The 24,053-nt window shown below is 36.2% G+C and overlaps 2 protein-coding genes across 3 annotated transcripts; one reads left to right on the top strand and one right to left on the bottom strand.

Annotated features, from left to right (window-relative positions):
* Positions 1-295: 295 nt before the first annotated feature.
* On the bottom strand, positions 296-6,844 carry Paics (PAICS bifunctional enzyme). Its single transcript, XM_073079203.1, has 9 exons — positions 6,675-6,844; positions 5,616-5,810; positions 3,296-3,499; positions 2,125-2,382; positions 1,894-2,019; positions 1,722-1,807; positions 1,414-1,582; positions 997-1,214; positions 296-722 (listed from the first exon to the last, which is right to left on the bottom strand). Exons 2-9 carry the CDS (start codon positions 5,632-5,634, stop codon positions 525-527), a joined length of 1,278 nt encoding a protein of 425 aa, XP_072935304.1. The 5' UTR covers positions 5,635-5,810; positions 6,675-6,844; the 3' UTR covers positions 296-524.
* Positions 6,369-23,910, top strand: LOC140746989 (amidophosphoribosyltransferase). Of its 2 annotated transcripts, XM_073079200.1 has the most exons (14): positions 6,369-6,571; positions 13,068-13,264; positions 15,998-16,106; positions 16,714-16,860; positions 17,525-17,648; positions 18,114-18,244; positions 18,797-18,915; positions 19,732-19,767; positions 20,375-20,464; positions 21,390-21,548; positions 21,950-22,077; positions 22,409-22,630; positions 22,988-23,108; positions 23,662-23,910. In XM_073079200.1, the coding sequence occupies exons 2-14, from the start codon at positions 13,075-13,077 to the stop codon at positions 23,814-23,816; spliced, it is 1,731 nt and encodes a 576-aa protein (XP_072935301.1). In that variant the 5' UTR covers positions 6,369-6,571; positions 13,068-13,074; the 3' UTR covers positions 23,817-23,910. The 2 variants fall into 2 exon arrangements, with proteins under 2 accessions (XP_072935301.1, XP_072935302.1); XM_073079201.1 differs by lacking the exon at positions 19,732-19,767.
* Positions 23,911-24,053: the final 143 nt, after the last annotated feature.

Raw genomic sequence — 24,053 nt, 5'->3', positions numbered from 1 at the left:
GTATGCTTAGTTTTTCTTGTTCCGATGGACATTTGCAACACCAGAAGAGTCGCTAATGCATCGCCGGCTTTGGCGGATAACTCTTTATGCACCTCTCTTGAAGAGCGCCATATCGTAGCGCTCTCAGAATGCCTCAGAAGGAAGTTCATCCCACATTTTTGTCGTATGTATTTGTATCTAAAACGTTTCAGTACTAACGAATCATAGATTTGTTGAAAAAAAAAAGCAAAGAATATATTGGATTGGATTGCCTACTCATTTCTTTGAAATGAGAATAAAGAAGGAAATTAAGCAATCAAATACTATAGTTTTATTAATGTAGCAAAATATATTTTTAATATAGTTGTACTTTATAATATAAAAATAGAATGTAATTCCTCACAGGAATTGAAACTTTAACAATATATGCGTTTATTAGTAAACTATATTCAAGTTTATAAAAAATTCTTGCGCTGCCTCCATTTATACAATACTGAACACGCCAAACAAGAGGATCTGTTCTTAAAATATTATTCTTAATATATCTAAACTTTGAGATTTCTGAGTTTTTTGTCGGCTGCCCTAAGTGATGTGGCCATATCCAGCTGCTTTACTCGGAGACGGGCCCAAACTATGTAGTCTTGAAGACCAATAATCTGAGCAGCCATAAGAGCGGCGCTGTCAGGATAGATGACTGTTGCACAGCCAAGACCAGACGGTACGGACAGTGATGACCAAATATCCTGAAACAATTACAAAGCATAACATTAATAATTTACAGTATTATAATACATAGTCAGTCATTAAAATATATTTTTTGATAAAGAAATTACACCGAATATTGTTCCGTCCAAATCACCAAGAGGTCACAGCAACATCTTTTTCAAAAAGATTTCATAAAAAAAATAATTATGTCAACGCTTAAATATACTTGGATTGCATGATTTTAATCCTGGAGTATCGATTTTTCACAATATATCAAAAATATTTTTATAAATTATTTTCATAATATTATACCTGTACAAGTTTGTCGGATGGTGGTGGACAGTTGATGACAGGATAGGAAGTGTTCCCAGAGAGCACTGGACCCAGTCCGTTGGACCGGCCCGCTACAGCGATGAACACTAACGCCCCGTGGGTGTCTTCGTACTCCTGCATGATACGGAGGGTTTCCTCCGTTGCCTTGTGGGCTGAGGTGACGCGCAAGTCTACATCTAAGCCGAGCTCACGACCAGCTGGAATTTTTAATGATGTTTTGAGATTAGGTTAAACACAGAATGAATAAAAGTGTGTAATATAAAGCAATTAAGACTAAATTGTCTTAATTGCTTCATATTACACAAAATATTAAAGAACTGTAAAAAGAAATTAAAGGCTAGATTGTTTTTTTTTAAGGAGCTGGAATTTATATTTGGAAATAGTTGTGGATGTTACCTTTAGCGATCTTTTGACAGTGCTCCTGATCGGCGGGCGAGCCCATAAATACGACGACCTTGTGGTGGACGTTCGGCTTCAAGAAGTCGAGCTGGTCTTTCACCCATCCAAAGTTACGCTTTACGGTATCAAGGTCTGCTGCCGTCACTGTGGTTAAGTTCCTGTACACCTACAAGTAAATAATATCTTTAATACTGAACGAAGATACAAAGAGGCTCAAAGAGATTCAGAGAGATGGTAAAGGCTAAATAATATTTTCTTAGAATATTCATTTAATTACGTAGATGAGGTGTATATATGTTTTTTACCTGTTTGTCTACCATAAGTCTCTTATCACCAGAAGGCCACAGTCTCCACGAATCCGAGTCAATAACGTCAGCTAAAAGAATATTTCCTGAAAAAAAAAATTGTTTGGGTTAAGTATACAGCTTTGAATACTTCATAGAATAAGAATATTTATTCACTAAAGTGATAGCTTACCTTCAGTATCGACACCAAACTCGATCTTCATGTCGATAAGAGCGCAGTCACGGAGAGCCCAAGCCTTTTCCAAAATCTCGAAAACAAGAATGGTACATTTTCGCATGTAGTCTACTTCATCTTGACCTACAAAAAAGGATAATGTTTAAATTTTTCTTTCATTTATTATACTTTCAGCCCTTCCTGCTCTCTTATTACTCTAATCTTACTAAGTATGTACAAATCTCTTACCGATTAACAGTCCATTAATGTTAAATTTGGCTGATACAATCTGCTCTTCAGACCATTGGGGATCGTGGTTAGCATCATCTTTGAAGAAGGTCTCTTGCTTAGGGGGCGTAAATCTGAAGCCTTCAGGTACACCTGGGTTCCTCTTCAGGAAGGAACCAGTGGCCAATCTTCGAGTCACCCACTCAATAGGTACCATGTCGCATTTCTTGGATACAAATGCCGTCGGTGAAGCAATTTTGACGAAGGCTGTTTTGATGCCTGTATAGTTAAACAGTAATTGATAATAATTGTTAACTGAGACAAATAACTACAAATAACAGATCTATAGTGTTCTTATTTTTGATTCCTTGGTTATGTTCTTACCGGGAAACTAAAGTTGTAACTTAACATAATTATTTTATTTACGAAATTGCGTAAATATAGAACCATTCGTAAAATAAAACATTGAGTCAATAATTCAAATAACATTGAGATTATTGCGTCGTCCACCCAAAGTTTCGTTAACTATATATTTGCCCTTCAAGATAATCTTAGGCGCGATATTGAATCTTGAATTCTTTTAATGTCGTCGTCAGGCAGATAAGCGTTGTCAGTGTTAAGTTGTTTTTATAACAAGAGGTCATTATCAGTGGCTTCTGTGTGGTCATTGCGAGATTGTTGACACTTTGTTTGCTGTTATATATCTGGAGCAACGCAATTATGACTTCAGTCGAGGTGTTTGTTTCATAATAAAATTATAACCACGATTATTACATACTCTCGTGATTATCGCCTATCACCCTCCCACGCAAATAGGGGTCAGCATACGTCAATCTTTTTGCACGTTAAACATTTTCGATAGCCTTGTTTTATTTGCAGTGCAAACACAGCTATATATTACCTACAAAAGTAGCAGATTCATAGAAATTACATTTTTGTTTATCATGACGTAAATTTTATTTGCGACCTTAATTTTCTAAACAACAAGAGCAAAGACCATAAATCATTGAGAAGCAATGAAATATGTGAATTCTTGCAGGATTTTCCCTTTATTTAGAGCCGCCCTACATTTAATTCGTATGTAAATTACGAATTTCTGAATCTGCAACCATCTTAGGCATTGACATACTGGGCAAGATATGCTATGAAATGAAATCAAAGAGTTTCAAGATAACCGATCTGACAATCTTACCTGCAGCTTTAAGAATCTCAAATACTTTGGCATTTGTCTGGTTCGAAATTGCGGCTTTGCCTTCCATGTCATGAGCTTTAACGCCATCTCCGGCAGTTATTCTGTCCTTGTTGAGCAGGAGACAGTGACCAGAAAGCTCGGGAAGATCGAACACTTGCTTCGTCTTTCCCTCGATGATGAGCCCACCGAGCTTATAACCTCCAACTGGAAAAGTACAATTACGCACTTAAATGTAAGTACAATCCTACCAATGGCAAGGTTATGAGTGACGACTGTAAGCGAGGGTACCGCATTTGATCCCCGGAAGATGGAGATCAAAGCGATTAATTAAGGTTTTCTTCTCTAGATGTGGCTAGTTGTGTAACTGTCGTTGTTTAAATTCATTATATTCATGAGACAAGGGATACGAGTCTTAAAGATATGGAGTACAAACTCTCTATAATGAAACATAAGTTATGATATAAATAAATAAATAAAAAATAAAAATATATTGCTGAAATTCTTCATGAATTAAACGTATAAAAAAGATACAAGCAACTAAAATAAATGCGTGAAATTTATTATAACTCTTCGATTATAACTTGGGAAATAGTAAAGGAATGGAATATGTATGATTTATTTAATGTTGGAAACTTACAGTTAATAATCTAAATTAAAAGGGTGTTTTTAATATTATTGTGTTAGGCCTTAGCTGTAAATGTGTTTTTAATTTTGACCGTGACTTTTAGATATAGTAATATTATGGTTGTAAAATATTATTCAACTTAAAATTCATTAATCCTTCGACTACACACTACAGTAGGCACAGTAGTCCCGTGTTTATATAATTGTAACTCATATTACAGTTACGATAAAAAACGCTTTTATTAGCGCACGATAGTTGTATGAGTTATGCTTTGTTTGTTTTGCGTATTGATAATATCTCGATAACCCAGCATCTTATTTATAGCTTTGTTTTCCAATTACTCTTACATTCTTACATCACTTTTCATAATATATTTACAATATTGCTGATGCAAAAGGCGCTTAATATAAATCATATGAGCGTGGTACCTAAAAGAAATTGTAAGAATAAACGGTCCTGTGGTAATTTGGAAATATTACATGTAAATAGACGTACATAGGTGTTAAAATGACACTGTATATAGGTAATAAAATATATAATTCAAGTAATACACAGATTTAATAAAACAGGCAAGTAAGTACGGTAGTATAAGACGCTATTTAAAAAAATATTTGGGACATAGTAAAATTTTTAAAAGTTCCAAAAATGGCGTTAATTTAATTTCTATATCAAATGCTGTACATTTATTATTACATTATTGTTTCGTGAGAATAATCTAATGCTAAACATTTCGTTAAGACTTTTTTACCTTAAGCTAAAATTTGATAAGATCTCTGCATAGTATGTTTATCTAATAGTTTCGAAATATGTTGATAGTATACAATTACAAAAACGTTTAAAATACCAATAGGTACTTTGTGGTATTTTTTACCAACGGATCCCCATTTAAAAGTCTTTAGATTTTGGATTTTAAAATAACTGCGATTTTCCCAGTTTAGCTATTTTTAATGCATTTTAAAGTTCATCCTGAAAAACACTGTGGGTATCATATTGTTAAAGGGGGTCCGATGTTCGAATCTTTCAAGGTATGCATATTAGTAATTCATTATCCCGTGAGTGAATGGTGACTGAAAACATCACGAGAAAATCAGCACACTAAGATTTCTTTAAGAAACATTTCAAGGGTTTATGAAGTTTACCACTAAATTAAATAAATGAGAAAATATCTTAACTTTCAGTAACATTTTAGTTACTGAATCTAATTAAATAATATTCCGTGGATTCAGTACGTTCCTTGTAAATATAGATTATTTAGTAAGTCGTATCGAGCCCCTGGCTAAGTTATGTTAGTATGGTTGGTTTGGTTTATAGCTGTAACGTGTTGGTTAAAGAAATAAAAATATATTGTTTACGTGAATATAAATTACACATAATTACCTACTGTAAATTAGTCGAGAAATGATAAAAAATATTTTATAAATACAGGCGTTTACATTCTACAATCAGCAATTATATTATTCGTATGCACCTTATAAGTCATGTAGGAAGTTACAAAAAAGATCAATCATAATTTTATTCAAGGCTGCTCGCTCAGGTTATTACGCGATATTTAGCGGTTGTAAAAAAGCCGGCAATAACCCGACCGTATTCAAAGAATACGATCTGTTTAAAACTACGTAACTGTAAGTGTATTTACAATTTAGTCGGATATAAGTGGTGCGGCAATATGTACAATAAATGAATGGATAAACGTACCTTCTTTTGGGTGAGCCATATTTTCGTAAAGACAAGCGGAACCGACTATGAAGCTGGTTGAAGTATCTGTGGGGATCGCGCGTCGGGTGGACAGCACAGTGTGGGCCTTTTATAAAGTTTTGGTATCCAGCATCGGAGATCACCACGTGTTCTTCTACGCACTGGCTGGTCGCCTGACGGCTTTTGATAACAAGTCTGTATAGCGCGACCAAGATTGGACGATATTGATTGATTATATAAAATAAAATAAAAATACTTTATATCTATCGTGTCTTACTACAGATTTCAAATTTTATTTTAATTATAGGCTGGGATTATAATAAAGCTGAACAAAGGGATATTATAGCAAATTGTTTTTAGGCCTGGGTTTATCTTTACAATGGTATTGCTCATGCTACGCAGAACACAAATTTATATTACAATATTTTTGAAGCTGTAGAAAATAGCGTAAATAAAAATGTATTTGAATAACGAAATGTAATAAAGATTATTTTACCTTGGTATAATGCAATTTTAATATTTTGTATAGGGTTACGAATAATAATTGTAACATAATTGAAATTTGAAAATATCTGCTTCAGTTCATACATTCTATTGTGAAAGAACCAACGTTATAACTTAAGCAAACTTTGTTGTGAATATTTATTCTATAATGATATATAGATGATGAATTGTATAATGTACTTCTTAAGAAAAAAAAAAAAACTTAAGATTTATAAATGATCAACACTATTTGGTTCTACTTTACCTCTATAGCCGTTTCTGTCACTCAAAGCGCTCGCTCAGTCGCACGCGCAGCAAGTTTGTCAAGTTTAATTCAAATGATTCAAATTCAAATAGTCTACTGTACAGACAGTCAATTATTTCTTGATACTTGTGCCGCCGCTACGCTTCCTCGATAATCGTTGTTTTTATTAAAATTGCGGTATTGTCCGAGTGATCAATTTAGTACTCAGGTGAGTTTGACCATATTATTATTTTAACTTTCTAAGCAAAAATAAACACCTTCGGAAAGATGCAAGCTCAGCTGTTATACAGAAAAAAGGGAAGTGAATTTACCTGTGTTTTATTGACTGGGTTATGAGCACTATAACCGTGCTAATTCGGTACACTTTAAACTTGTTGTGGTTATGTTAAGATGACATAATTGAATCCGCATGGCCAATTAATTCAATTAAAATGAATCAATAATTATCAAATGCTAGTACCAGTCAAAGTAGAGGGTTAATTTTTTGACATTGTCAAAATACTTTGACATTTCTGCTGCTATTTTTAATAGTATTTTGACATTTGACAGTATGGCGTAACATGTGGGTTTGTTTATTTTTTTACAATCCTAAGAAAGAGTTCTATATTTAAATATGTGAAGATTTACAATATGAAAATATGTTTTTGTGACCAGGGAACATACTTAATTAGTATATGATATTAAAAGATTATCTATTCTAGGATATGATTCAGCAGGATTTAATTACCTATAAACTAAACCTAAGCAGGTACCTACTATATTGTTTTTTAAATTTAAGTCATCAGTTTAATTCTTAATAATTACCGATTTTCATATCATACTTCCACTTTATGTACTTTATTTTCTGTGAAACCGGATGGTCTTATAAATTTTTATAATTTATCCCTATGATCATAGCCACAAAAAAGAATTTATAGTTTTAGAAAATGCATTGTTGTACGAAAAATTTAGTCCTCTATTAATTTTTGTGCAGCTTATAATCGATTATATAATTCTTTGATGCTACATAGTTAAACATATTTAATAAAATAATTTATAAAATGAGCAATGCATTGGTTGAAAACCTGCATAAAATTGTCATTTTGTTGCACAAAGTTTCAATATTATTTAATTTAAATATATTACATTCTTGAACAAATAAAAGGTAATTTAATAAAAATGCATGATTTTATTCATGAAGTTTATTTAAAATAAAAAAAATACTAAAATAGATTCTTTTAAATAACTGGTTTAACAAAATATTACTGAGTTAAATAGATACCTTACTCAAAGTGCCATAGGTCATATTTACTGCAACATATTGTATTGTACCGTTAGAGCAGTTAAGTGGACAGGAGTTGTGAGGCAGTCATACTTATAAAAAATGTTCTGATTCTCAGGTGTTGTACATAACATATAATCAGTTTAAGGTAACTAATCACCGGTTTAGCATTATTTTAATAGTTCATTAGCTGTTTAGCTGCTTCATCAAAAGGATTGCATCATAGTGAACCTATGGCTCTATGGCTGTACATAGATCTCTCTTCTCTCAACTGTGATTGCTTGAGTCAATATACCGCTCATATAAAAGTGTGTTTTATTAAACTTCACACAGTAGAACTATTTAAAAAAGTCTCAGGTATAATTGTCAATCTCCGTATGAAAACATTCACTCGTACAGCAAGTCCACCTATATAATATGTGTATAACAAATAGTGTATAGAATTCAACCTGTACCTGTGCACCTTATAGTAACCATCACTGCATACGATTAACAAAATGAATACTTGTAGGACCAATGTGGTAATTAAGCTTTGATATTATCTTTGAGCTGCCTACAAAGATCTAGCTAGATCTGTGATCAGAGGAAAAATATTTTGGCATCCCCGGCGTAAAAAGAAAAAAAAAAATTCTTTATATCCAAGGACATTTTTTGTTTTATGCTGATAAAATTTTGAGATTATTATTTATTGTGGACACTCCCTATTAAGAATGAGAAGTAGAAGTTACAAGCATGTAGAACACCCTATTTTGAGGGGCCAACTGATTCAGGAATTTTGCCATTTTTTCTGAAATTAGCAGTTAGCACAATAATAGTCGTAGTACGCTTTCTACACTCACAGCCCCACACTAGGATTCCCTGTATCGTGGGTGCTATGGACACAGAGATAAATACACAAATACTTAGAAACCTAAATTCACCATTTAGACTTCTGTCTGTCCGGGGATCAAACCCGGGACCTTCTGCGCGTCAAACCAGTATGGTGACCGCTCCGCCACGCGGGTCGTCATAGATACACTAGGTATATAAAAATTCTACTTATATTTTTTATGAGCTTGTTAAGTTTACCTATTATTATTGCTGGAGGTGATGTAATAACTTAATCTCCTATTTTGTGTTCGTAACTTCGCAGTTATCTTAATTACTATGGAAAGTTGGTTCTAATTTGATAAAGAACTGAATGACACGAAACATTTTGCACAATAATATTGTTTATGTTTCGCGAATGACAAACAAAATATGATCTAGTTATCAACAAGACTAACGACTTGAGTGTTATTGGCCCAGATTTTGCTCTAGTCTGTCAATAGGTTCCATCAATAGATACCTACTGCACAGTAATCAACTATTGCGTTTTCAACAAGGCCAAAGTGTTATTTAGACATTATTTTTATAATTATATTAAGCATTTTTTGTGACAGTGGAAACTCAGGTAGAAACCTGAATTATAGGTGCAATAAATAGATCGTGACCCTGTAGTTTCGGGACCAGAATAGGGCTACGGTATCCCCTGCCTGTCGTAAGAGGCAACTGAAAGGGGGCTTCCGGGGTTGCGGGCGGCAAGAGTGGGTGCTCGAACCGCCCGGTAAGCGACTCCGGGAAGGACGACGGTATGTGTGGTCGCGTACCATCGTACGCACCAGATGGTGTGGCGAGCGTCAAGCTCACCCGGGCACAGCCCGATGGGGCAACGCGCTAAGAGAACTCCGGTTGCGTTCCTTTGGAGATCCCGGAGCCCTCTACGCAGCGCCGAGGCCGGGCACCGGGGGGGTTTAAGTGCGGTAAAAATCCCACATAACCCTATGTCGCTCCCACGGCACCGGGTACCTTTTGAAGGTTTCCCCCTCGAAGGTAGGTAGGTTCCCCCTCAATAGGTCAATTATAGGATTAAGTTGATTATAGGTATGAAATCAATCCGTTTGAATCGCCCTTCCAATCAAATCAAAATTTGCTCTGCCACCTTTAACATTGACACTATGCTGAAACAATGTATATGGTGTAGAACAGCATTGCAGACTACACGACGAGTTTTAAAACTTAATACGTCTTATTTAGTCGTTAGTCGATTTTTATAGAAGCAGTCAGCAATTTCAGCGTTAGTAAAAATATTTAAGATTTCGACTAAAATAAAAAGTTAGTATGTTGGTACAAATTGTTCTTACTAAACTACTAGTGGTTGGTATATTTTTCTTACGAATTTTAATCACCTTTTAATTAGACTGGCTTTATAAGATCTATAACATTTGTTTTTTACCGCATGGTCAATAAAAAATGTAATACCTATCCGCAGGTGAGTAGCTGCTAAAGTTTCTTTCCCTGTGACCACAGAACCAGTTAGAAGACATTTTAAATATGTTGTAATAGTAAATAGAGGTTGTTTTTTCTAAACAAATGTTGAAATAGTAAACCGAAATCGGCTACAATGTGAAAATGGTCCAACGAGCCGGATTTTACGCAGATGAAGCAAAATTTTAGAATTTTAATAATATTATAAGTAGGTAGGTATGTACTTTAATTTATTAAAGGCATTTGAAAGGATTTAATTAAATATGTAAACAAATTAACACTCGATCTGCAAGGCAAATTATGTTTCATTTCGAATCTATTATTATTCGTCGTACATTTGTTTTATTCATGATGCAAGAAATTTCGACATCGCAATTGGAACCTTTCACAAGTGGCTAGATAGAGTTGTGTAATCGTATACCAGTGTGATAATCAGATATGTACCTATCAAGGGGCACTGAAGTTATGTTTAGGGAATCCGAGCACTCAAAAAAAATGGGTATTATGTATAAGGTTTGTGGAAACAGTAAAAAATTACTTATAATCTCTCTATATAATATATTATCTATTTTTTTAATGATTTCATACGTCTCCAACTGTTCCGTTTAGTAAGGTTAAGTAAGGTAAGGTAAGTTCCATTAAAATCCGTTGAATACCGGAAGACGTTCCAAGCTCAGTTCCGTCGGTCGACTAATATTATTACCGAAAATCTTCTCAAAATATTATATTATACTTTTTTTCAATATTTTGTTGAGATTATTGCGATAGTCGGCGGCCAATGACAACCTTGAACTTTTAAATTTAAACATTACTTAAATTCAATATCATAAATAAACAAACTTCACAAAACGTGGCTAGATAATGTTCCTTACAATTTAAGTGCAAATTGTATGTCTCCTTAACCATTGTTATAAGAAAAAAAGTGGTGCTTAATATACCCTGGTTCGCAACGCAATCTGTAGTGCTGTTATTCGTCCGATTAAAAATCTCTTGTAGTTAGTCCCTACAATTAGTATTTTTTTAATAATTTTGAGTGTGAAACTGAATCGTTTTATTCAATTTATTGAGTCAATATTGGCTATTGAGATCACAATTTAAGACAATAGAATTTGAATGGAATTTCGCGCCAAATGTTGATATCTAAAATTAGATTCGCGCACAATCGCGCCCGTCATTACAATTACAACAGATTATTAATATTGTAATTATGTCGCATCACTCGGCGAGTTTATCGTTTATTTGCTAGTTTACAGCGACCCCTTGTGGAAAGATACCCCGTCATGTCAGCCGATAACTGACCCCCTGCGGCTCAGCTGAGGTTGTAATGACGATAGATCGAGCTGGAATTGCGTTACCCGTATTTACTAACTTCGCTATCGTGTTCAAAATATTTTCTGTTCATTGGAGCTGTGATATTTGAAAGATTTCGTCAGCCTCTGACCCTCTGATACCTACTCATTGTTACGATGTAACAAAAGTCTTTTCGGTTCGCAGTGTTATTATTGTACGATAATGATTTTCGCAGAAGGCATGTTTGCATTATAGCAAAATACATCAATAGGTTCTATTATGTTAAGTGTAATAAATAAAACATTGTAATTATTATGTAGGGACATAAAATATAGTAGGTTCTTCATCCGGTGTGGAGGACCAAAGTTATATAATAGGTTACTTTTTGAGTACTTTATCATGACGACACCCGTAACGCGCAGCGTTTACCATAACCATCTAACACGTAGTGTGTTTCGAGTTTGATCCCTGGTCAGGCAGATATGTTCGTCAGTTTCTGTTTTAGGTCTGGGAGTATGTGTATTCGCCTTTGTGTGTCCTTAGCACCCAATACACATGAAAGATCCTGGTTTGGCTATAGATGGAAAATGACAACAATTATTAGATAATGGATTAAATCAATTACATAAATTTAATTCACTTATGTAAGGGACTTTAACATGTCCTCAGGTCAGTGATCCTACCTAGGGTTGATTAATTATGGATATCCATGGGCAGCAGTTTCCACTTATCATCAGATGGGCCTTGTACTCTTTTGCTCTTTAAAAAAATCTATGACCTATTGAGCTAGATTTAAGGGACTGCAATTGATGAGGATAACCAAAACGTGTCCGACACAGTTGATAAGGCCTCAATATTATGATAATATTCTAACGTCACAAGCAAAAAAATATTTTGTTTCTTCCCCTTGACGTCAGCAGTAATCGCGATTCTTGGTAAACGCACAATATTGTACGCATAGAGGCGACAATCCATTAAATCATGATATGTTCATCTGGTTTTGTTATTGCAACCTATATTGGGATGACGGGCTTATCGGACCATTGTTATTATTGTCTATAAAAAGTTCTTCAGATGTTTGCTTTAGTTTAGTCTCGTGTTAGTGCTCAGGCTGCTTAGTTGAACGTTTAAGATAGAGCCAACCTTACAACTGACTTGAGTAACTGAATATATACTATATAAATATAAAGAGCAGAAGTGTTTGTGATTTTGTGATTGAACGGGATTATTTGTTGAGGTGACTTTCCATTTTTTTTATATTTTGCCTTATATATACAACTCAGTTTACACAGTCAAAGGAAATTGTCTTTTATTTAAAAAAAAATAAGGATAATAAACCTTTAAAATTCCACCAGATAGAAGAACAAACGAACTTGTATTCCACGTGAAGTAAACTAAGTAGTTACTGCCACTCAAGTACCATAGTTAGCAACTGAAAAAATAATGATAATAATTTATGTGAAATCGAGGACAAATGCGTTTATTCCTGCGTGGAACCCCCTATAATGAAACCCGTGAAAAAACTCATTACTGCACTTAATTGCAGTAATGAGTGCATTTTAAAGTGGCAGAACTTCAAATCTATTATTCTAATAATCACTCTTAATCATTTTTCTAACTAACGGGCGCTAGTGCACAAAGATGACAAGATCGGCTTTATGTTCGAGTCCTGTTTAGATTCGTTACAGATACGCGGTAATCAAATAACATTAATTGAAGTCAGGGTTGCCATGATTTAGAAAATAATATTTTAGTTTTACAGTTAATTATCTGTATTAAAAATTGCAGAAAATAACATACTAAATAAAACCAAAACTACGTAAATTTTGAACGAAATAATATCGATATTACTCTCTTTGTATTCCAGATAAAACATGGACGGTCCCGCAGGACCTTCGCCATGTTGCTTGAAGAGGGATAGAGAAGAAACAAATGACGTCGCACACAGACTAGCAGACACACGGACAGACACGGGAGACTGCGAGTCAAACTGTCAGTGTGACAAGACACAGGGAGGTGTGAAAATCAAAAGCAAGAGGTTCGGCAGAGGGGCTGTTGAATCAGGTAATCTAATATTGGATTTGGCAAATAAATGTCTGTTAAACTCCGGCTCGAAGGACCAAAATATTTCTTGGTAGAAGCAGTGGAAAATAATCATTGCAATTCTTGTATTATCTTAACAGGAAAAAGTACAAATACTCCAACTTTTAGGTAGAAACGGGAAACTTTTAGGTATCAGCAATGCCGCCGCTGTCTAAGCAGAATTCCAACAATCAATTTGATACTCACAGAAATATTACGTACTCTTAGACAATATGTAATGAATTGAATCTGATGTAATTATAAATTTAATATTGACTGTTAAACTTCTAAGTAATATTATTGCCTAATGTATAAAAGGTATGTATTGTACGGTAACATTCGATTATGTATATACTGTAGTGTACTGTAGTAATACTGTAGCGGGAAAAGTGAATGATGTAAACTATGGCTTATACTTCTTTAAAGGACACAGTGACTACAATTAAAGGGAAAGCATTGACCGCCAGCATATTGTGACAATAATGCAATATTTGCGAGTCAGCCTTCAATTAGTTCACGTTTTTCAAACAGCGGGCACTTATTTTATTTTATTTTTATTTGGGAAACATACAATATTTAATACACACAGTAACTTTCACATAGACATAACAAAAATATGCAAAGTTTCTACTGATACATAATATATAAAGTTTGTAGTAGGTAATTAAAATAATAATGTTGTATATACAGGTCAATAAGGACGAAAAAAGTAAATTATTACATCTGGAGGCACGGCAGTGCCTCCGCCAAGTATGTTTCACTTCCCGCTTGTATGCAAGTATTGAACAATTAAATATGTCCAATTCTTGTAGATGTTTGTTATAAAAATTAGAGGAACGATATATAAAATTATTACTTATCAGTCAAATGGATCTTTTTACAAAATGTTTCCCCGAGTACACAGATACCGTTGTTTATACTCGGTTTATTTCCAGAACAGTGACCCTATGGAATCTTTGGCATCGTAAAATTGTTATCGACACGCGACCAATCTATTGTTGATTATAAACAAATGAAGCTTATCGGAGGTCCAGATACTGTTAAAATATATACGAGCGTCACACCACTTTTTTGTCTTTTTCTTCTGCAAGTTTTAAGCGACTTCAGAAAGGAGGCTCCATATTCAGTCGCTATATGTAGGTACATATGTAAGATTACATGTCCGTGATTTTCTCAAAAACTATTTATAAAAATATTGGATGGGGTTCTGGTTATTTGAAAGAACATTTTACAAGGAAACTGTTAGTATGAATTTTAAACATTAAGAATTTTTAACTACTGAAACCAGATCATTAAAATATTTGGACAGCAGCAGCGAGAGGAAAATAAATACTATTCATATAAAATGACGCTTATATGTTATGTTTTTCGAGGAAATTTTGTACAACTACTCACTTATTTATTTATCATAGACTATTTTCGAAAGTATCTGCTTATAATTGCATGGACCAAAACTAATATTATGTGTAGGCTTATGTTTAGTTATACTATTTTTTTTATACTACTGAATACAGCAACTGAAATTATCCATCAAGAAACGTAATAAAAATGATAATAAGCTATATATAAATAAACAAAAACGTGCCTGCTTTTATTACATTGTCTTAAAACTGCGATCGTAAGCAAGCTTGGATACCCTTTCGACCTCAGTATTATAAAAATAATCACATTTGCTTTATAATGTCATCATTTTAAAATATACTTACATGCTTATAAAGTATAGATATAAGATTATATAATAAACAAATGTAATTAAGTGAGTACTTCTTTTTTTAAGAGGATTTCAAACTTACAAAATTGCTTAGATTCTAATTTCTAAAATAATCGGAAATATAGTTCATCTTTTTTTTGTTGTTTAGTGTTAAACTATGTAACATACAAAACAAATGCTTTCATTTCTAAGTTATCCATTTGCAACACTGGAATTGTCGAATACAACAACATTATAATAACACAAAACTTCAATTGGTCCTTCGAGCCGGAGAGTAATAATTTTCTGTCAATCACAATGTTAATGATAGATGTAATCTATATTTACATAGTAACTGACCTAGAACCAGTTTCAATTTTATGTCTAGAATATTTACTACGGTCTTTGCAGCTATTATGTGTAATGGACATCAATAAGATAAAATCACATGATTTGCACGTACTGTTCATTTACATACCAGCTGACTTTATAATGTATTTGTTTGGACGTAACATATCGTAACGTGATGAAATGGTAACGTAATTTTGACGTAAAAGGTGGAAGAGGGATATTTAAGTGGGCTTACAGATATGAGTTTAACAGGACTGCAGTAATCACAGCTTCTAACTGTATTATTATCATGATGAACTTATTGCCGCACTGCTGAGCATAGGTCATCTTTCAGGATGAGAAAGGATTAGTCCACAGTTCTTCATGCTGTTTGGTTGGGCAGACATTACACACCTTTTCAAAGAATTTGTTTTGGAGAACTTTCAGGATTGTTTCCCTATAATAGTTATTCACCGAAAACATGTTCTATATTTAATTTCTAAAACGCACGTGACTTTGGAATATTCAGAGATGCTCTACTCTACGTTTGTGTTGATAACTTTAGGGAATGCCCCTCTTCATCATTCAATTTTAAATTTCAGGCAAAAAGAGAAGAGAGGGCGTGGTCCTATTTTAGGCTGATAACACACGGATATAAAATATACACATTATATATTTATGAATTCTGCCTTCAGGTTTAACACACGAATGCGGGGTGTTCGGCGCCATCGGCACGGGGGATTGGCCGACGCAGGTGGATGTCTCACAAGTCATATGTTTAGGATTAGTGGCGCTACAGCACAGGTAACCGCATTATATTATCAAGACAAAGTAACCAAATAGACTCCTGACACGTAATAATTGTCATACATTTTTATGAGATTGATAATACATAATAAAGGTGAATGCATAACATATGGTAAATAATGAAAAATACATGCATACATACATAAATACATACATACATATATACATACATACATACATACATACTCGTAACAACCGACTGACAAATCCAGTTAGATTTGGAATTCTACCTGTGGTTGATCGTATATGCGTTCCTGCCCTTGAGGACTAAGTTGGCACACTTCATTAAGACTAAGTCATTAAGAGTAGCTATGCATCTATGACTTTCTTTAGGTACCTAGGTCTACAATTCCACCTTAAGTGGATACACATATCCAAGGATGGCAGTAGCGCAGTTTGCTATATATAAAGGGTGATTGTTTCGCTTAGCAATATGGTTTTGGATTTCGTTATCCAGATACACTTTATAAATTCACTCTGGATATTACAAAATATCTTATATTGCATAACATTAATATGAAATTACGCGTACCAAAAAACACAACATACAATTACGTATCTAAAATAATATTATCAGGCTAATACAATTGTCGCTGGTATCTAGGGGTCAGGAGTCAGCGGGGATCGTGACGTCAGAAGGCAAAAATGCGCGGAGCTTCAACTCGCACAAGGGCATGGGGCTCATCAACAATATATTCAACGACGAGGCCATGAAGAAATTGAAGGGCAACCTGGGGATTGGACACACGAGGTGAGAAATTGTGAATAATGTTGGAAGGAATAGATAAGAATATAATGAGGTGAATCTTTTGACGGTGGCAGTTGTTATTTAAACGTAGCGATAGAATTCTAATTTTATTTTTTGAGTAGATCAGGGTTCGATTTCTTATAATCATTTTTGGGTACATCTTTAAATTTAACTACATGTTTTATGGTGGATTCGAAACTACTTGTTTTTCTAAATATCTCTATCGGTACGGCTAAAATACGATATCCTGTACCAATTAATGCATAATAGGTTAGGACAGGTTTGAACAGCGCCATCAGAGGCATAGGTAATAAGAGTAGTTATACTGATCGTTATATCTCGTGTGTTTGTGTACTTCTCTTCTCCCTGTTTTTAGTGTTATACTAGCGTTCAGGTACTTGACGTGCGTTGGTGGCACAAAGTACTCTTTATACAGCTGGTTGGAGGAGTTGAAATGATCAGTTTGTCTTGGACGTTTGCATACTTGTCTTGGCCCTGTGTCAAATGCTATATAATACGCCTGATCAGGTACCCGACGTTAGCGGCGTCGGTGGCACAAAGTACTCTTTATACAGCTGGTTAGAGGCGTTGAATTTATTTGTCTGTTTTATGGGTTTGTGTACTTCTTTTGGCCCCTTTTAAAATCTTAAATAATATGGGTGTGCAGGTATTCGACGTCGGCGGCGTCTGAAGAGGTGAACTGCCAGCCGTTCGTGGTGCACACGGCGCACGGGGCGCTCGCCGTCGCGCACAACGGGGAGCTCGTCAACTGCAGCAGCCTGCGCAAGATGGTCAGTACCCAGCGCTCTCCCCGGTCAGGTACTGACGTCGGAGCAGGTGAACTGCCAGCCGTTCGTGGTGCACTGTTCTGCTCGTTTTCTTTGAATCGTCTCTGTTTAACGGGTGTGGTAAGGGAGACAAACTTTTCTTAGTCCTCAGGGGTAGCGGCGCATCTGTGGCCGACCTCAGGTAGGAATATCTAATCCTATCTGGGGTTTATTACAGATGTCCATGGGCAGCAGTAGCCACTTACCATCAGGTGGACTGCTAGTCTGCTACTCCTATATTATTTAAAAAAGAAGTTTCGGATTCGTGAAAAATTCTCCCCGTAGATGAAGAAATGTTGACGGCTAATAAAAATATCGACAAAAATTGAATAACTAAGTTGTTTAAAATAACTAATAAACTATTTATAACACTACGTAATATTTAACTTACCATTGAACCATTAAAAAAAAAAACATTTTACCTGGCAGGTGCTAGGGCGTGGCGTGGGTCTGTCAACGCACTCGGACTCCGAGCTGATCACGCAGGCGCTGTGCCTCAACCCGCCTGAGGGCGAGACCAACGGGCCCGACTGGCCCGCCAGGATCAACCACCTCATGAGGCAAGACAACCATACATAGGTTTTAAAGGTGGTAGAACTCTCAGTGGTTCGACACCGGTGGCACCATCGCTACACCTATTTCTACCATACATCAATGTTTAGAAGACTACTGTAGATATATCGACACCTCCTCCGTATAATATCGTAAGCCACAAAAGTACCTTTTCGTTTTTATTGCATAAATTGCCTTATTTTAATGTGTTTTATCGACATAAGTAACTGGCGAATCCAGGTCTTTCGTTTGAGAGGCTTGACCCATCCGAGGGTAGGATGTACCAAAGAATTCTTTTTCATCAATAGGGATAGGTCTACAAAAGGGATAAAAATCTCTGCAAAATGGGATAAGAAAAAGAACTAGAAAAATACCCGAGATCTAGTAAAAATAATTACCTGAAAAGGCAATTTTTATTGTGCCACTCCACACAATTCAAACAAATCCAACTACATCATATGTTACATATCAAGCAGCAGATCGTGCCAAAGAATGACAAACATACATTTGCTCGTGAAAAATTATCCTCTGCAGTCAGTATAATATCAATCATTTTATAGGTTGGCTCCACTAAGCTACTCCCTGGTTATCATGCTGAAAGACAAGATATACGCGGTACGGGATCCATACGGCAACCGACCGCTGTGTCTTGGCAAGATCCTACCTCTTGGTTCCTCATGTAAGTTTGATCATTTATTCTGAATGAATGATCTTTATGAATTCATTGTTTGTAAGCATGATTAATAAATAATTATTATTTCGTAACATGATATTCTACCAAGCCCATGCCATGGTACGAGCTATTTCATTCTCTCTAAACGACTAATTAAATTGTCATTCACTCATGATAGTCACTCAATCAGAACGAATGAATATTCACGTTCATCATATACTTGAAGTGAGTGAGTGATGCAAAGAGACTGTATACAAAAGTGTATTTATTCCACAGCATGATCATTCGTTCTTTCATCACTGGTACCTAATAATTTACGAATCATTATGATACGACATCATTCATACATAGTGTGTCTGATTTATTATTTTATGAAAATTCAAACGTTTTTTCTGCCGCGCTAACCTTTACCTCTTGTGACATAAATATTATTTTGAAAGTGATACATAATTACTAACGAATTACTCTGTTGATCTAATAAAACCTGTTGTTTAATCACGCATTATTGTCATATAATGCCTTAAATTTACTATTCTATTTCTTTACATTGTCAGTGGTGCTAAGTAGGGCTGGATTTCGACGTGTGGAAACCCTGGACTAAAAAGGAGTAGAGGCACCTAATTATTTTTTCTGTCAAGTCTTCCAAAAATGTACTGTCAACAAATAAAATTATTTCATCACTGCTCGGAAGACCACACACTTAATACTGTTTGAAAAAAATTATAATTTTCACAATTTGGATATTTTCTCTACTGGTGGGTGCGGTGTAAGTTTTGCGCGGACTATACCTTGTTAAAGTTGTAATGATGGTAACCTTTTCAGATGCCTACAAACAGTCATCAGCGCAGCATGCGGCGGGTAAAGCATGATTCATTATACCATTACTATATTAATATTGTCATTTAACTGGATCCATAATGGGGACTCATAAAATTACAGGATTTTTTTGAATTCAAAGCATGACTAAATAATAACACGTCATTAAAGAGGTAATAAATAAAGAAAAAATAAAAGAAAATATTGTGTTGGGTTATACATAACTTATGCATGACCAATTTTAATAATAAAATTTCCGTTTTATGCATTTTAAGTTAAACATAATTATTATTTGGTGTAATAAGAATTAAACATAAGAATAGCATGTTTTGAATGCGACATTCGTTTCAATATTAGTGTCTTTAGTGGGGTGATTTAATTTTTTTTTTTAAATAAATTATTTTTGTTAACATAATAGACGTGTTTGATAATTATATAGTCCACCTACACTTATATTTTTAAGCAATAAAAGTGTAGGTCAATAGGTTTTGTAGATCTAACTTACGCTAAATATTCGCTGAGATCTGTAAATTCAAATTAACACTTTAGTCGTTGCTAGTCGAAATAGATAACAATTGCGTTACTTAGTGCAAAATTTCTAAATCTACGCTATTTACTTATTTAAGATTAATATGAAATTATTCAACAGTTTTAATGAACGGGTGCACTAAGAACGGAATGGACGACCGGGCGGAGGGCTGGGTAGTCTCCTCCGAGTCCTGCGGATTTCTGTCCATTGGTGAGTTGATTAAACATAATGTTTAAAAAATACACTTCTGGCTTTATATTGGTACTGTATATACTGTTTTGAAGATATCTTGCTTAAGGTCTGTATTGTACGAATAACCCCTGGGGGTCAGTTACACTCAACGTACATACGTACGTGCATACCTTGTATATACTTCTTATCTATATACATACACGGTACACTAAACTAAACATACATACGTGTAGATGCGTATGTATGTTTAGACCCCCAGGGGTTTTTCATACAATATAGATCACAATGTCTACGAGTGTCCTGTTAAGGTCTCTACGTGTGTTTTATGTATCTCTCTCATTTACATTGCACGCGACTTCAACATATCTTTTGTATGAGAAAATTAATATTCTATTTATATTCTAAATTGTATGTATTTAGATCTAATCGTTTATAAGGAATACGCTACGTACGCCTAAAATTTCTCATTCATGTTCGTGATCGATGAGTGATCCTCAAGGGGCCCACTACATGTGCCCGACATAACCGTGAGCTATGTTCTCCTAGGGGCCTGCTACGTGTATCTAACAATTGTGAAGCGTCAGTTGCGTGTACCCAACATACTCGTGATTCATGCGTCCCCTAGGGGCCCGTTACGTGTGTACATAACAGTGACTTATACACTACGACTCCTAAGGGTCAGCTACGTGTGCCCAACATACCCGTGACCTATATTGCATGCGTCCCCTAGGGGTCCGTTACGTGTGTATATAACCGTGACTTATACTCTACGATCCTCTAAGGGTAGGCTACGTGTACCCAACAAACCTGTAACCTATAATGCAAGTGACCCCGCTACGTATTTCTAACATAATTGTGATCTATAGAGTATAGGTCACAATTATGTAGCGTACCCCCTAAGGGTCAGCTCCATGTGCCCGGTATAACCTTGAGCTGTCGGCAGGCGCGCGCTACGTGCGCGAGGTGCTGCCGGGCGAGATCGTGGAGATGTCGCGGCGCGGCATCCGCACCGTGGACGTGGTGGAGCGCCCGCCCGCCAAGCAGCAGGCCTTCTGCATCTTCGAGTACGTGTACTTCGCGCGCGCTGACAGCATGTTCGAAGGTAACTCCCGGCCATCTAATCTCCGATATCTCATCATTAGCCAGATTGAAAAAATATAAAAAGCCTGCTCGGGTGCATTCTTTATTCGCCACGATGTTCGTCCGTGCTCCATGAGGTAAACGTTTTTTTAGCGCGAGTCGTTTACATACTCATCATTATTCGTCGAGTTACTCGACATATTGTTCATGGGTATCTCAATGTCACATAACGGTTGTCAGTCACGTGATAGTCAGGATTATTGAGCTTACCGTGACTTAGAGTCTATTCATTCTATCTGAACCAATGACATTATTACACATCTATGATCTGAACAATAACGTAATTTACCTTCCGGTTTTTTTGTAGAAAATAATGTATTTGCTTCTACTTATTACATTCTAAACCTATAATGTTTTTTGCAGGACAAATGGTATACTCAGCGCGGCTCCAGTGCGGCCGCATGTTAGCAAGAGAGTCTCCTATCGACGCGGACATTGTGTCATCGGTGCCGGAATCTGGGACCGCTGCTGCGCATGGTTATGCTCGACAGGTAATTTAAATAACAATATTACATTGATTTTGTTATTTTATGTTGAGATCCAGGTATAGACCTCAGATCAGCTATGGGACTTGAAATCCAAGCCTTCTCCAAGATTCGAGAAAGCCCTATACAAAGAAAAAGTTTGGTCTCTAACCCTTAGAGCAATATGATGGAATATACTAGAAATCCCAGGTTCTGGAAAGGGACTTGCCTAGCAATAGGATTAAAAGTGTTGTGTTCACAGTCAGTAGCATAAATCCTTTCTAAGATTGTTGAACTTCTTTTTTGATGTCCTATTCACATTTAAATGTTCAATTACCAAACCTTGTCGCCCCCACAGTCTGGTATCCCATTCATGGAGGTGCTATGCAAGAACCGGTACGTGGGCCGCACGTTCATCCAGCCGTCGACGCGGCTCCGCCAGCTGGGCGTGGCCAAGAAGTTTGGCGCGCTCTCAGAGAATGTACGCGGGAAGCGCATCGTGCTCATTGACGACTCTATCGTGCGGGGGAATACTATTGGACCGATTATTAAGCTGCTGAGGGATGCTGGGGCACGGGAAGTAAGTTAACAGACCCTTATATCTTATTTACTCTCATTGAAACACTATCGGAACTATTGTTATATTGATTCGGACTCACGAAAGGTGGACTATGCTGCCTTCAAGTATTGAATTCAATTGAGTGATCGGCGAACTGCTTCACTCCTTCTTATTAATACCAGTACAATCTCGATTAAACAATTTATTAACCGTGACTTCATTAGTTAGAATAAGAAACGAAATTATATTTTTTATTTTTTCAAGATGCACGTATTCAGAATACTAAAATACTAAAAGTGATGTCACAAGCCATTTCTAATAAGTTAATATACATTTAATACAAGAACTACTTTCTTAATAGATATATAATGTTACCAGGTACACATAAGGATAGCGTCCCCGCCGCTGAAGTACCCGTGCTACATGGGCATCAACATCCCCACGCGGGAGGAGCTCATCGCCAACAAGATGGACGCCTGCAAGCTCGCCGAGCATGTTGGTGAGTCGATTTATTTGTTTTGAAACATCGCCCCTGAGGGGATAATGATAATGAGGACTAAATGCTCCTGAGGGGACAAAGTTCCTAAGGGGGCAATATTATAGAGAAAATAACTGTTTTGGCGGGAGAATATAGCTTAAGAAAAATGCTTCTAAGGACAGAATTTTCTAAGGCCTCAGGCTTATATTTTTGAGGAGAGAAATATTCTGCTTTTCTTACAAGTTTATTTCTATCTTTGGAAATAAAGTAGAGTCCGCGCTAAACTCTAGTGCACTCTGAATGTAGTAACTAATCGCAACGCAACAGCAAATTGGAGATATTAGCGGGACGAAGACAGCGCTGGACCCCTCCGCCCCTGTCCGCTGCCTGCTCTCGCCCACGGGGACATAGCGCAGTTAGTGTGATCTTACTGTTGCTATGGAGTATATGCTTGTAGTTGTATTCGACCGCATTGCCTCTCTGCCTACACCTGCGCGCTACAACTTCAAAGCGGACTATGAGTTTGGCGCGGACTTTACGTCTGTACACATTTCTTAATGCGAGACTATTCCAGGTGCGGACAGCCTGGAGTACCTGAGCGTGGAGGGCCTGGTGAGCGCCATCCACTACAACATGAAGGCGCTGCCGAGCGACGGCGTGGGCGGCCACTGCACGGCGTGCCTCACCGGGGACTACCCGGGCGGCCTGCCCGACGGCGTCGACTGGTGAGGCCTGGAGGCTGCTTCATGCTGACTCGGGAGGATGACGTGCTGGTGTTGACACCTGGCCCGGCAGCCCTGGAGCTGCGAGGCCTGCTACAATGTGAACCCTGCTCCGTTCGCTTCGTGATGGCTGTTGAGGTCTAATCGTAATATAACTCTTATAATTAATCAGACTTGTAACCCAGTATGTCAACAGATAGTCAGTGTTAATTAAAAATATTGTTTAATTCAACTCATATCAAAA

Source organism: Epargyreus clarus, unplaced genomic scaffold (assembly GCF_041222505.1).
Source record: "Epargyreus clarus isolate Ecla_fem2 unplaced genomic scaffold, WU_Ecla_fem_2.2 ptg000014l, whole genome shotgun sequence".
Lineage (NCBI taxonomy): Eukaryota > Metazoa > Arthropoda > Insecta > Lepidoptera > Hesperiidae > Epargyreus > Epargyreus clarus.
The sequence above is the reverse complement of the archived record's forward strand: the minus strand, read 5'-3'. Positions and strand labels throughout refer to the sequence as shown.

Bases quoted from the DNA above. Each gene is read 5' to 3' on its own strand.
- Paics (XM_073079203.1), bottom strand. The intron at 2,020-2,124 runs GTAAGAGATTTG...CCTTTTTTGTAG, and splicing joins CATTAATGGACTGTTAATCG to GTCAAGATGAAGTAGACTAC. The intron at 1,215-1,413 runs GTAACATCCACA...TAAAAATTCCAG, and splicing joins CTGTCAAAAGATCGCTAAAG to CTGGTCGTGAGCTCGGCTTA.
- LOC140746989 (XM_073079200.1), top strand. From the start codon at position 13,075: ATGGACGGTCCCGCAGGACCTTCGCCATGTTGCTTGAAGAGGGATAGA. The intron at 16,107-16,713 runs GTAACCGCATTA...GCTGGTATCTAG, and splicing joins TTAGTGGCGCTACAGCACAG to GGGTCAGGAGTCAGCGGGGA. The intron at 17,649-18,113 runs GTCAGTACCCAG...TTTACCTGGCAG, and splicing joins GCAGCAGCCTGCGCAAGATG to GTGCTAGGGCGTGGCGTGGG.